This window comes from Euleptes europaea, chromosome 10 (assembly GCF_029931775.1).
Source record: "Euleptes europaea isolate rEulEur1 chromosome 10, rEulEur1.hap1, whole genome shotgun sequence".
Classification (NCBI taxonomy): Eukaryota; Metazoa; Chordata; class Lepidosauria; order Squamata; family Sphaerodactylidae; genus Euleptes; species Euleptes europaea.
In genome coordinates, this window is record NC_079321.1 from 52,755,028 (window position 1) to 52,768,128 (window position 13,101).

A 13,101-nucleotide genomic window follows, 5' to 3' on the forward strand; every position below is an offset into this window, starting at 1 on the left:
CACACACACACAGTTCAGTATTGTCTACTCTGGCAGCAGCTTCCTAAGATCTTGGCCAGAGGTCTGTCTTTCCCAGGTTTGCTGTGTCAGCGCCTTATGTGTTCAGTTGCTGACTTCCCAGTAGTTGGTGATAGCTGATCCACATGATCCAAAATTCACATAGCAGAGAAGCACCGCAAGAGCTTGAATCAGACATGCACCTGGAATTCTGTGCTGGGAGCTCCGTTTCCAAGCATTCGCAGACCAGTTTCAGATTGGGACATCTGTGCATGAGAAGGGGATTCAGTCCCCGTTCCCCCCATACACACCTGTGCCATTTACCCTACTTAAAGCAGCTCCAGGGAGTTGCTACTTGCACCACTGAGGAACTTGCCTGTACTTATCAGCCTGAAACCTCGTGCATTATGGTCCCAATCCAAATCAGGCCTGCATGTGCCTGGGAATTAAGTTTCCATGAGGGGGCTCCCACAACACATCTATAGAAAGTCCATGTTAGTAAGATGTGAACTTGGTAGCGGGTGAATCAACCCTGAGTGCTACAGCTCCCGCAACTGTTACTGCTGAGAGATGTGGCATGGTGCCATTGGGCAAAACTGCTTCATGGCACATCAACTGCAAATAGTGGCATTTAGGCCCACCCAGTTTTGCTGCACTCAACAGACATTTTAATCACCATGGAGCCATTTACATAGGTAAAGCTTTATGTATCAAATGTTTGGAAGACACTTTTTTAAAAAAACTAGACTGCGGTTGAAAGCATATTTGTAAATAGCCACTTGCCTGCCTTCCTGGGACAAGAAAGAAGATGTGCCAAGTGACGAGGCAGGGGAGATTTTGTGAACTGGGTTATTCCCTTTCAGAGCATTAATGTGTCACAAATGATTGGTGCACATGTGAATGGGCAGGTTTGAGGCTAATAACTTTTGCAGTTCTGCTAACTGGAGAAAATGTGGTTTTCCCCACTTGTCAAGGATGCTGCTCTAGCTATATATAAGCTGTTCCGTGCACAATGGCAGCATGTGAGTGAGTAATCCCGACAGAACAATATTTCTGAAGGGATAACCACTTTTGGAAAAGGATATCGTTTAGTTAGCAGCAGTGGCAATCCCCATTTAAAGAGAAAAATGTCTGATAGCTATTCTTAAAGACTTGAATAAACCCCTTTAAAATGAAATCCTAGCATACTAAATGTAAAAGTTGTCCTTAGGAGGCTACCTAGCACTAACTGATGTCGAAAATGCTTTTGTGATCAAAGCTTACCCTGCCTAGCAACTGTTGCTGGGTGAGCCTTGGCCCAGATCCTTAGACTCTCTCGTAGCCCCCTGATACTCAGAGCTCAATAACACCAGAGCTTCAGAAGACACCACCAGCCACTTCAGACATCTTGCCAAACCATGGTCAGTACTTTCTCTCATCTGACTTGCACAGAATCTAAGGAAGCACCAAATCAATTCTCTTGGGCGGCAAGAACTGTGTACTTTTTCATTTAGACGCCAGTTCTATCAACCATTGTCTTCAAACCAAGGAACGTTCTAAATACAGTCATGATTAGGAATCCTGATTTCGACACGTTTGTGTGCTGTGCTGTGTGTTCAAAACTAATTCCACCGCCCCCCAGAACAGAGACCTATGAACGGATTAGGGAATATAAACCTTTCAAGACTCGATATTATACTCACAAAGATATACTAGGTAAGTCAGAATCTAGTTTACTCCCCCCCCCCAAAAAAAAACACTCTTGACATAGACGACATGCAAGTGGTATTCGTTTGTTATGCAGGGATCAGTTATCTGAGGCATGTAAGAATGCATCCATGCTCTGGAGAATGCAGTGTTGGTCCCCACATGTGAATAAGGAAACAATAAAAACTGGAAAGATTACAGGAAAGGCAACTCAAATAATTAAGGAGCAGGGAAAATCTTTGGGGGAGAAGTCAGTTGTAGGGGAAGGGTTTTCAGCTTGGTAGGAACAAAATGTAAGATAAATAATAAGTATGTAACAAATTATTTATGTACAGTTCATGATAGAAATCAGCAGTGTGATGTAGTGTGGTATAGTGTGGTATATGGTTCCCCAATCAACGGACTAGAATCTGGGATAGTCTAGGTTTGGATCCCCACTGAAAGCTTGCTGGGTAACCTTGGACCATCAAAACTCTCCTACCTCACAGGGTTTTTGTGAGGATAAAATGGAGAAGAGGAGAATGATGTAAGCTACTTTGGGTCCCCATTGGGGAGAAAGGCAGACTATAAATATTTCATTTCATTTCATTAACCTTTATTGGCATACCAAAAGACAGAGATAGAAAAAACAACAACAATATACCTCCAAAGGGCAATACATATAAGTTACAGTCGGGTTAATAAAACTTTTCTTGTTCTTTAAGAACTCCTGTAAGAAATTCAGCCACTGTAGCCGTAATTTTAGGATCATGGTCACTCAAAAGAAATTTGCATTTCACTTCATTACTCCTGTATGTCTTGTACTGAAGCAAAGTAGATAGCAGTTTATCCCGCAGAGTCACATAGAAGGGGCAATCTAAAAGGATGTGGTCAATTGTATCTAACAAGTTTAAACCGCATGTGCATAGGCGTTCATGTCTAGGGATCTGGAGGTATCGGCCTAAGAGCATCCTAGATGGGGAGACTATAAATAAATATTCCATTTCATGTTGGTTGAAGGCAGAACAAAGGAAATGGCTTCTTTAAACACTAACTTTTGGAATTCATTGCCATAGGATGCTCTGATAACTTTTAGAATAAATCAGTTAATAAAGATTCGATAATATGATCACGGAGGAAATGTCTGCCAATGACAACCAGGATGGTGCTGCGCTCCATGCTCACACATGGCTGCCCGATTGACGTGATTCCTCCCCCTTCTTTGAAGGAGAAGAACAGTGTAAATTGGGTGCACATAACTGGCAGTGAAAATTAAGCTCTTGCTTTATACTTAACGTAACCTGAGAAAAGGAACTCCTTGAAAGAGGAGCAGCAGTGCTAGGATGTAACAGCAGGAACGGCCATTGCTATAGCAGAGTCATTTTATGCCATTGTGGTGCACTATGCTATGTATGTGGATTATGTTGGATGGTGTACACTTAGGCTTGTTGATGCGGGTGCCGAGGAGAGCGACCAGGATGATCAGGGGCCTGGAGACCAGGCCCTATGAGGAAAGGCTGAGAAAGTTGGGAATGTTCAGCCTGGGGAAGAGGTTGAGGGGGGACATGATTGCTCTCTTTAAGTATTTGAAGGGCTGCCACTTAGAGGAGGGCAGGGAGCTCTTCCTGTTGGCAGCAGAGGATAAGACTTGCAATAATGGGTTTAAACTGCTGGCAGAAAGGTACAGGCTGGATATTAGGGAAAAAAATGTTTTACAGTAAGAGTTGTTCAACAGTGGAATCAGCTACCTAGGGAGGTGGTGAGCTCCCCCTTACTGGCAGTCTTTAAGCAGAGGCTGGACAAGCACTTGTCAGGGATGCTCTGTCTAGGCTGATCCTGCATTAAGCAGGTAGGTTGGACTAGATGGCCTGTGTGGCCCCTTCCAACTCTATGATTCTATGATTTATAGACAGAGCCAAATTAGTGACTTATGGGCAGACAGTTCAGTCCCCTCTCAACAGTACATATTCTTACAAATTTTATCCTCAGTGGTGCCATTGCAAGACATCTGTTTCAGGCGTCTACTTGACACAGGGACTTTATTACTTCTAAGGAGCTCAAGGCAATGCACATGCTCTTCCCACCTCCCTTGTACCTTCATGACAACCAGGTGAGACTGAGAGAAGGACTAGCCCAAGGCCACTCAGTAATTGGTTCTTGTAGGTTATCCGGGCTGTGTGACCGTGGTCTTGGTATTTTCTTTCCTGACGTTTCGCCAGCAACTGTGGCAGGCATCTTCAGAGGAGTAACACTGAAGGACAGTGTCTCTCAGTGTTACTCCTCTGAAGATGCCTGCCACAGCTGCTGGCGAAACGTCAGGAAAGAAAATTCCAAGACCACGGTTACACAGCCCGGATAACCTACAAGAACCAATGAACTCTGACCGTGAAAGCCTTCGACAATATTTTGCCACTCAGTAAGTTTCATGGCAAGTAGGGATTTGAACAGGGGTTTCCCCAGTCCCAGTCTAACCCCTATAACTACACTGGCTAACTACGCTGGCTGTCTTTTCATGTAAGCTGTCAGAAAACTGGTTAATTTGGTTAACGGACACAACCGTTTTTGTGAAAATCAATCACGGGAACCAGCCTACAGAGAATGTTTGTGGTTTGATTTGTTAATGGGAAATATCAAGCAAAGATAGCATTTGTAGTTCGTATGTAATCTGAAGTGTTGTGCTTCTTAACCATTTGTTGACTTGTATAGATGTCGGGGCAGACATTAAGCAACAAGAAGCAGAGAGAAGAGAACAAGAAGTACAAAAACGGATTGAAAAAGTAAAAAACAGACTGTTGTCTCAGGTAAATGAAACTGCTCTGTTGCCATTACATCAACCTCTCTCTTTCCCTGGGAACATTTTCAAAGGTGTACTGATGTGTGCTGTATCTGTATTGGCAGAACATTGATACAAGTGTTACAAAACATGGACATATTATGACTAGTGGCGGACTGACCAGCTTGCCCGATGGCAAGTGGGCCCCTGATGAAGTGGTAGGGTTGCCAAGGTCCCTCTTCACTATCGGCGGGAGGTTTTGAGGGCGGAGCCTGAGGAGGGCGGGGTTTGGGGAGGAGAGGGACTTCAATGATAGAGAGTCCAATTGCCAAAGCGGCCACTGTCTCCAGGCGAACTGATCTCTATCTGCTGGAGATCAGTTGTAATAGCAGGAGATCTTCTGCTATGACCTGGAGGCTGGCAACCTTATGAAGTGGGGGCCCCTTAAACGTTCGACAATATGTTTAAAATGTTAACGACCTTTTAGTAGCTTGAAAATATAATAGAAGTTCCAATACTATTACTGTATGCAACTAAAATTGTAATTGTACCTTTTCCCCACTTATGTTTTTTTTTTGAAAATTTCATGTATTTCTTATAAAAGTTAAATGATAGCCTTATCGTTATTTGTAAACCCAATCCGCCACTGGTGATGACTTGAATGAAATAATCAATGTGTGGGGCAGAGTCTACTTGTAGTGCTTAAGAGATATCTGTAAAGGTGCCAGTATATTATTCCTGGGAGGAACCTGCTACCATCAGCCCTTTAGAAAGGGTGACAACTCTGTCTCTTTCTGCCTTGCTGAAAAATAATGTAATCTGAAGTTAAACATTTATGCTGCTGTCCTGTATGTATCTTATGGGGTGGGTGGGTACTGAGTCCTTTAAATCAGAGCAACACACTCCCAAATTAGTGAGGCCAGTATTTCAGCCTTAGGCTCTCATCAGTAGCTGTAGCAAATGGAGTTCCATAGTCAACAGCCTCCCACAGCTAATGAGAAACCTGGGGGTGCGTGTGGGACTGAATTACTAGGTCTCAGCCACGGGTCAGATTTAAATGAGATGCTGGAACCCAAAACATTTGTCTGCAGATGCATAATAAAGAGAGCTGATACCAGAGCTGGGATAATCAAAGGGCCAACTTTATTTATCTGCTCAAGAGGGATCTGCAGTGCACACAAGCCAAACACCCCCAGAGCTTACTGCAGTGCCGGCAATTGTTGGGATGGAGAAGAGTCAGGCCTCCTCTTTTTGTGCATCCCCGTTCTTAGGGCGAGACCACCCTGGCTCGGAGTCATCACATGGGGTATGGCTCATGCTCCTTGGCAAGCCTTCTTTAGTGCTTGAGGGAGGTATGCCACGTCCAGTCTCCCAAGCCGCGAGGCCTATAGGTCAAGGATAGCGGCACCCCTCAAGGAGTTCCTGTCCCAGGTCACTGCCAGGCACCGAGGCCCCAGGCCTGGTCTGAGGGTTACCCCTTCATCTTCCAAACTGATGCCTCAGGGTGCTCACCGCAATTGTACCATGAACCAACCTTTTCCCGCACTGCTCCCGCATACCACCAATCACTTTCAGAGTGGGGTAGGTGGAAACCCCCCCTCCCAGCTTTGTTGCCAATTGTGCCAGAGGGGTAAAAAATTCCTACCTGGCCCCCAGATGGGTGACCAACTTGAGAAACCTGTGTGTGTGTGTGTGTGTGTGTGTGACTGCATTACTAGGTCTCAGCCTTGGGTCAGATTTAAGTGAGATGCTGGAACCCAAAGCATTTTGACTGCGATGGCAAGATTCTCCATAGCCAATAGCCTTAACAGATTGTCCCACAGCATCGAGATGCACAGCAGTTTCCAAAACCCAGCTTCTCTTTGGTGTGTGTGTGTGTGGGGGGGAAATATGGTAAGCCACTCTTCCATTTGAAATCCCATTTGTAAGCTGGAGTACAGCCCAGTAACACATACACTTCCTTATCCGCTGTTGAGAGAACTGGACCATAATCATGACTACTGTGTTGATGTGTTCTTTTTCCCCGTTGAATGCAAATGAATACATCTAGAATTCCAGTTAACACCCAGCATCAGGGTGGCCTATGTGTTTAGCTTATTTGTACTGATGATGGCTTGTTTGATAGGCTGAGAAGGAAAAAGAGGAGGCTGTGTATGATGCTCTTTCTCGCGCTGCAGCCCTCCACAGGCAAGACATAGAAGAGCTTAAAATGAAACACCAACAAGAACTGCAGGTGGGTAGTCACTATCATCTTAACAGCTGATTGAAACAGATAGAAATTGCACACGTGACAATGCTGGACATTACATGGCATTCATATCTGGACGTTTCATGCTGGAGAAACTTCTCTGCATATGAAAGGCTAATGTGGCAGAGTGACGGTTAAACCCAACCTCCTGGTATGCTAGCTTTTCTTTGGCAGGGAATTTTTTTACACTGGGAGAATTTAAATCATCAACGTGCTACTGACATTCTTAAGACATTCCATTTCTACAGGTTACAGGTGACTCTAAAATGTTTGTTGATTATAATTTTACAGCAAACTTTAATATAGCACCTTTACTGCTAATTAATAGCAAGCCCCGTGGTGCAGAGTGGTAAGCTGCAGTACTACAGTCCAAGCTCTGCTCACGACCTGAGTTCGATCCTGACGGAAGTCGGTTTCAGGTAGCCGGCTCAAGGTTGACTCAGCCTTCCATCCTTCCGAAGTCGGTAAAATTGAGCAGTTTGCTGGGGGTAAAGGGAAGATGACTGGGGAAGGCACTGGAAAACCACCCCGTAAAAAAGTCTGCCTAGTAAACATCGGGATGTGACGTCGCCCCATGGTTCAGGAATGACCCGGTGCTTGCACAGGGGACCTTTACCTTTTTTTACCTTTACTGCTAATTAATACATAGCTCTTTTAGAGCTGTGTTTGTGGAACACATTGGTGAGATGCAGACCAAAAAGGAAAGGATTAGTCCACAGCCACTCACTGTGCAGTCCTGACTTCAATGGACTTAGAAGGGTGTAACTCTGATTAGGATTTCACCGTCAGCCAGCTTCATGGTTGAGAAAGAACTTGAACTTGCATCTTCTACATCTAATTCCCACACTGGTTTGTGAAAGGCTAGCCGTTCTCCCTCGACTTGCCTTATTTAAGCACTGTGAAAGAAACTTATTTCAAATGTTGTACCAGTGCAACAGTGTTGATCGACTCCAGTCTGACCAGTAAACAGGGAAGGATAAGGCTGGACCTGTCACCATTCAGCTCTCCAACTCTTGTGGGAAGGCTGACCCATCTTTGTAGGGGACCCACTGCCTTGTTTGGTTGGCCTCTAAAAACAAGAGAGAGGCAGATGAGGACAGGCCAGTCTTTGCTACAGGCAGTGGAGGAAGAAGTCAGGGGAAATGAGGACAAAGGTAAATCTCAAACTGCTCCCCTTTTCACAGCTGAGGACTGAGGCAAGCAGCCTTCTAGGCAGTGTGGTGGATTGATGGAAGGAAGCCACAGTGTGACAATGTTCCTGGGTCCTGGGGCATTTGGTATTGGGTGTTCCTGATTACCTCTCCTCCAAGCTGGCTGCTGACCCTTGTGCCAATGTAATAGGCGCCGTTGGTTTTTAGAGTTAGTTTTTAGAATTGTGGGCTTTCTTTCTTTCTTTCTTTCTTTCTTTCTTTCTTTCTTTCTTTCTTTCTTTCTTTCTTTCTTTCTTTCATTTCTTTTCTTTCTTTCTTTCTTTTCCCCTGTTCTTAGACCAAGGTCTTGAATAATAAAACCATAAAACATAAATAAGACCCATCTCTAAAAACACCTCCCTTCGTCTCTTCTCTGCAGCCTCCAAAAAATGAGCAACAAAATAAGTATGCTGAGGGTCAGAGTCCTCTAAGAGGAACTGAACCTTTTGCTCTAAGGTTCCTCGAGACGATGTGGTCCATTTGTTTAAAAATTGTGGGTTTTAACTGTTAATACTATATTTATTGTATATTGATATAATGGGGAATTGTATTGTAATATGATGCTTTATGATGTAAGCCGCTCTGAGCCCAGCTTTGGCTGGGATAGAGCGGGATATAAATCCAAAAATCGGTAGGTAGGTAGGTAGGTAGGTAGGTAGATCTCTTTCTCAGCCGACAAATTGAGTTTTAATGTTGCTAAAGGTGGCTGTGATGAATACGAGGACAGAAATGCTGAAGCATCTGGAAATAGAGCTGAAGAGAGAATCTGAAGCTGCTGAACAGCGAATGACCCACAAACTCCGACGGCTCATGCTGGAGATCTCTCTGGAGAAGGTGGCAGCTGTGGCTGAAGCTAGGGAACAGGAGAGATCCAAAACAGCTGAAACCCTGTCCAAGCAACAAAAGTATTTCATTTAACAAACCTATTTCATATTAGTAAAGTTGTGGGTTTTTAAAAAATGTGCCAGTCAATGGGTTGGATCTTAGGAGCTGCTCTGCTGGTGAAAATGTGTATGTCCTTCAGACTAGCAAAATGACTATAAGTTGGGGATCATGAGACCTGCATGGTCAAAAGCCATGAGACCTGCATGGTCAAAAGCCATGGGGGATGCAGTGAGGAGGGGAATTGGACATGATTAAATGGAAAAGCTGGTAGGATCCAACCCAGTATCTCCAATGTTGTTTTCTGGGAGCATATCATACCCTCCCACCTCATGGTCTAGATCTATGTCTTGCATGATCCTGTCTTGGAGTGGTGTTTGGCTGTTTGCCCTGTATCAGAATTTATTCTTAGATTTTAACAGGTGAGGGTGGAGGAGCAGTAGGATGTATGGTAAATTCAGGAATAAATGTAAAGACCATCAGCCGATACCTGCTATGAAATGACTGCTTGAAAGTCACTTTAGTACTAGCAGTAGAATAATGGTGGTTTGAGTTGACCCAAAATAAATCCTGTGTCTATGAGTTCAGCATCCCCATTTAGGACTGCATCAAATCCACACTGTATTTCTAGAAGTGCTTAATTCTGGAGGAAATCCGTACGTAAAGGCTGCAAATCAGGCCTGCAAAACTTGTAGGCCCACACAGCCCACTTGGGCCCTACTCTTTACAGCGTGTGCTTTAAGATGTACCTCCTATATGTGAAAGGGGAGAGAAGGAGGCAAAATGACACCGCTTGAAGGCTTGTCATTCTCTGCCTCCCTGATGACAGATACTGGTAGGGTTCCCAACCTCCCAATACTAGCTGGAGATCGCCTGCTATTACAACTGATCTCCAGCCGATAGAGATCAGTTCACCTGGAGAAAATGGCCGCTTTGGCACTTGGACTCTATGGCATTGAAGTCCCTCCCCTCCCCAAACCACGCCCTACTCAGGCTCCACCCCAAAAACCTCCCACCGGTGGTGAAGAGGGACTTGGCAACCCTAGATACTAGAGAGGCAATATGGGGGAGGGGCTTTCAGAAAGTCTAGGGTTATTTGCAGCAGGGATCCACGCCCTTCATAGTCATCCCACTTATGGCTATGGTAAACACAGTGCCAAAAAAGAAACAAATCGGTGGGTTATAGATCAAATCAAGCCTGAACTGACCCTAGAAGCTAAAATGACTAAACTGAGGCTATCGTATTTTGGTCACGTCATGAGACGACAAGAGTCACTGGAGAAGACAGTTATGCTAGGAAAAGTTGAGGGCAGCAGGAAAAGAGGAAGACCCAACAAGAGATGGATTGACTCAATAAAGGAAGCCCCAGCCTTCAATTTGCAAGATCTGAGCAAGGCTGTCAAAGATAGGACATTTTGGAGGACTTTCATTCATAGGGTCGCCATGAGTTGGAAGCGACTTGACGGCACTTAACACACACACACACACACACAGTGGAGGCTGGCCTGTGAGGGCGTATGGGGCACTTTTTGCCCAGCTCCCTCCTGCCTACCTCCTTTCAGCCTTCTCCATAGGCAGTGTCAGGCTTACCTTTGTAGAATTTGGCAGGCAAGGCTCTCCCATCTGTGACCCACAAGTACAGCCTTGTTTCCCTTAAGGGTAGAGGGAAAGGGAAGGTTCTTCATGGGCTTAGGTAATCTGGAGGTAAAACAGTCATGGCAGGAGGTAACAAAAGACAGGCAGGCCTGGTCAATGGATTCTCGTGGCTGCCATTGACCAGTCAGGGACTCAGAAAGGCACTGGAGGCCTTTGCACTGGCCAATGAATAGGGTTGCCAGGTCCCTCTTCGCCACCGGCGGGAGGTTTTGGGGGCAGAGCCTGAGGAGGGCGGGGTTTGGAGAGGGGAGGGGCTTCAATGCCATAGAGTCCAATTGCCAAAGCGTCCATTTTCTCCAGGGGAACTGATCTCTATCAGCTGGAGATCAATTGTAATAACAGGAGATCTCCAGCTAGTACCTGGAGGTTGGCAACCCTACCAATGAACTAGTTTGCCACTACCAGGACTGGGTGGATGGGCATGGTTGGCCTGAGGTAACAGGCCTGGTGCTTTTCCTTCCTACGTGAGAAGTGGCTCTTTTCTGCTTGGATGAGAGGCCTTCTGCTGCTTCAATTCCACTCTGAAGTAGGGTGGGCTTTGTTTCGATCTTCTGTGGAGTTGGGGTCTGTGTTTTCTGGCTACGGAATTATGCTCACATACTAGGGCTGCCAATTTCAGATTGGGAAATTCTTCAAGATTTGGGGATAGACTCTGGGGAGGCTGGGGTTTGGGGAAGGGAGGGACCTCAATGGTGTATAATGCCATACAGTCCATCCTCTAAAGCAGCCACTTTCTCCAGGAGAATTGATCCCTGTAGTCTGGAGGTGAGCTGTAGTTCCAGGAGATCCCCAGGTCCCACCTGGAAGTTGGGAACCCTATCACATACCCTGTAGAGCAATTTAGTATTAGTTTGTTAAAGGGCTAGTGTATTAACTGCCTATACGTAGCGTATGAAAGTGTATAAAAAGCAAACTATATCCCCAGATATAGTTTGCTTTCACTCAAAAGTTACCCTTTGTCTCAAGCCAGAGTTAACAGCAAACTCAAACCAATTAATTTAAATTCTGTACTTTTTATTTGTTCCTTCGAGTCTTAATCCTATGATCATTGCTCTATCTCCCCGCCCCCCACCGCCGTGTGTGTCTACACCTGAAGGAACTAATCTCTGATACATAATTGCTTTAAATTATCCTGACTTAAGACAGGGGAATTGTAAATAAAAACCCATAAATAAAAGTAAATTGTTTGTTTTAAATCTTTAAAATGACCAAAAATGGGTGTCTATATGGTATGCCCAAGGAGCAGGGCTGGCCATTTCTTGAACTGAAGCAAAGCATACATTTGAAGCTGGCAGGTTGGAGGAGGAATACTGTCTTCCTGTCTCCAACTTCCCTCTGTTAGCGAGGTTTAATTTTTTTTTAAACAGGACTGCCGTTTGAGTTTTTCTGTTCAGATGTGCAAGTCTCTAAGCACAGCACACACACCCCAAAAAAAGAAACTGTGTTAGGACAGAGATTTGAATAACGAATCTCAAGTTCAAATCCAATTATGCCAGCTATTGGACTGTCCCAGTTCTTGGATAATCTAGTGATGAAATTTTCTGACCATGCACTGGCTTTGATGCCTTCAGAAGCCTTGCCGTTTTTCACTGTGTATTAAGTCCATTGTGTTCCTCTGTGTTTAATACTTGAATTTCATCCATAACTGAAACAGGAAAAGAACTACGTAATTTGCAGAATACTTATCTGACTTTTAAAAATCACCAATAATGGGAATTAGGTAACAAAGTTATTGTACGGTCTTTCCTCTCCAGGCACAATATGGAACAATTACGGCGAGCTGGAGTAATGGCTAATGATATCTATCAGAAGAACCTGCAACAATTAGCCTGGGAGAAAAAACATGAAATGGAAAGGGCCTTTGCTGTCTCCCAAAAAGAATACCAGGAAGAAACAGACAAGCTCCTCAGAGAAGCAGAGAGTGACCGGGAGGCTCAGCTGGGACTGGTGGTGAATCAGGTGAATGAAAAAGACACTGAGATTTCCTCTCTTGCCCAGAAACTGGACCATATGACGGCATGGAAAGACAGCTTGGAAACTGAAATATTAGAAACAAGAGAAGCGTTTCAGAAGTACATTGATGTCACGTTCCCTCAACTTGCCCCAGGGCAAGCAAATTTTATCTTGCCCTTCAGAGTAGCAACGGCATTCACAGATGCTGCCGTAGACGTTCAAGATCAATGAATTAAGGACTCTCCAAGGATCCAGCCATTTGCTGACAAACACCCGGATCTGCTGTCAGAGTGTTCTGAAAAACAATAAATGAACCCATCCTCCTTCACTCCATATAAATGCGTAGATAGGTGGGAGTAATGACTATTGATTTATTTAGATATTTTTACCCTGCTTTTACCTCCAGTGGAGACTCAGAGTGGCTTGCAACATAATTCTGCTTTCTTCCATTTTATCTCACAGCAAGGTAGGAGGGTGTGTGACTGGCTCAAGGTCACCCATCAGGCTTCCATGGCAAAGTAGGGATTCAAACCTGAGTCTCCCGCATCCCAGCCTGGCTCTAACCACCATGTTATCAATTGAGCTACAAACCAATGAGGTATTATTAGATCTATGAGACATGAGACCAACTGGTAGCTTTTCAGAAAACAGGGACTGCAATTCTTATTATGTATTCTCATCTTACTTTCACTCCTGGCAAACAAATTCAGCATGTTTTTGTATTGTTTCAAAAATGT

The 13,101-nt window shown here is 44.7% G+C and overlaps 1 protein-coding gene across 1 annotated transcript; it reads left to right on the forward strand.

The window, feature by feature from the left end:
* The first annotated feature begins 1,530 nt into the window (after positions 1–1,530).
* Positions 1,531–12,595, forward strand: C10H6orf163 (chromosome 10 C6orf163 homolog). Its single transcript, XM_056856768.1, has 5 exons — positions 1,531–1,692; positions 4,369–4,463; positions 6,561–6,668; positions 8,576–8,778; positions 12,166–12,595. Exons 1-5 carry the CDS (start codon positions 1,545–1,547, stop codon positions 12,593–12,595), a joined length of 984 nt encoding a protein of 327 aa, XP_056712746.1. The 5' UTR covers positions 1,531–1,544.
* Positions 12,596–13,101: the final 506 nt, after the last annotated feature.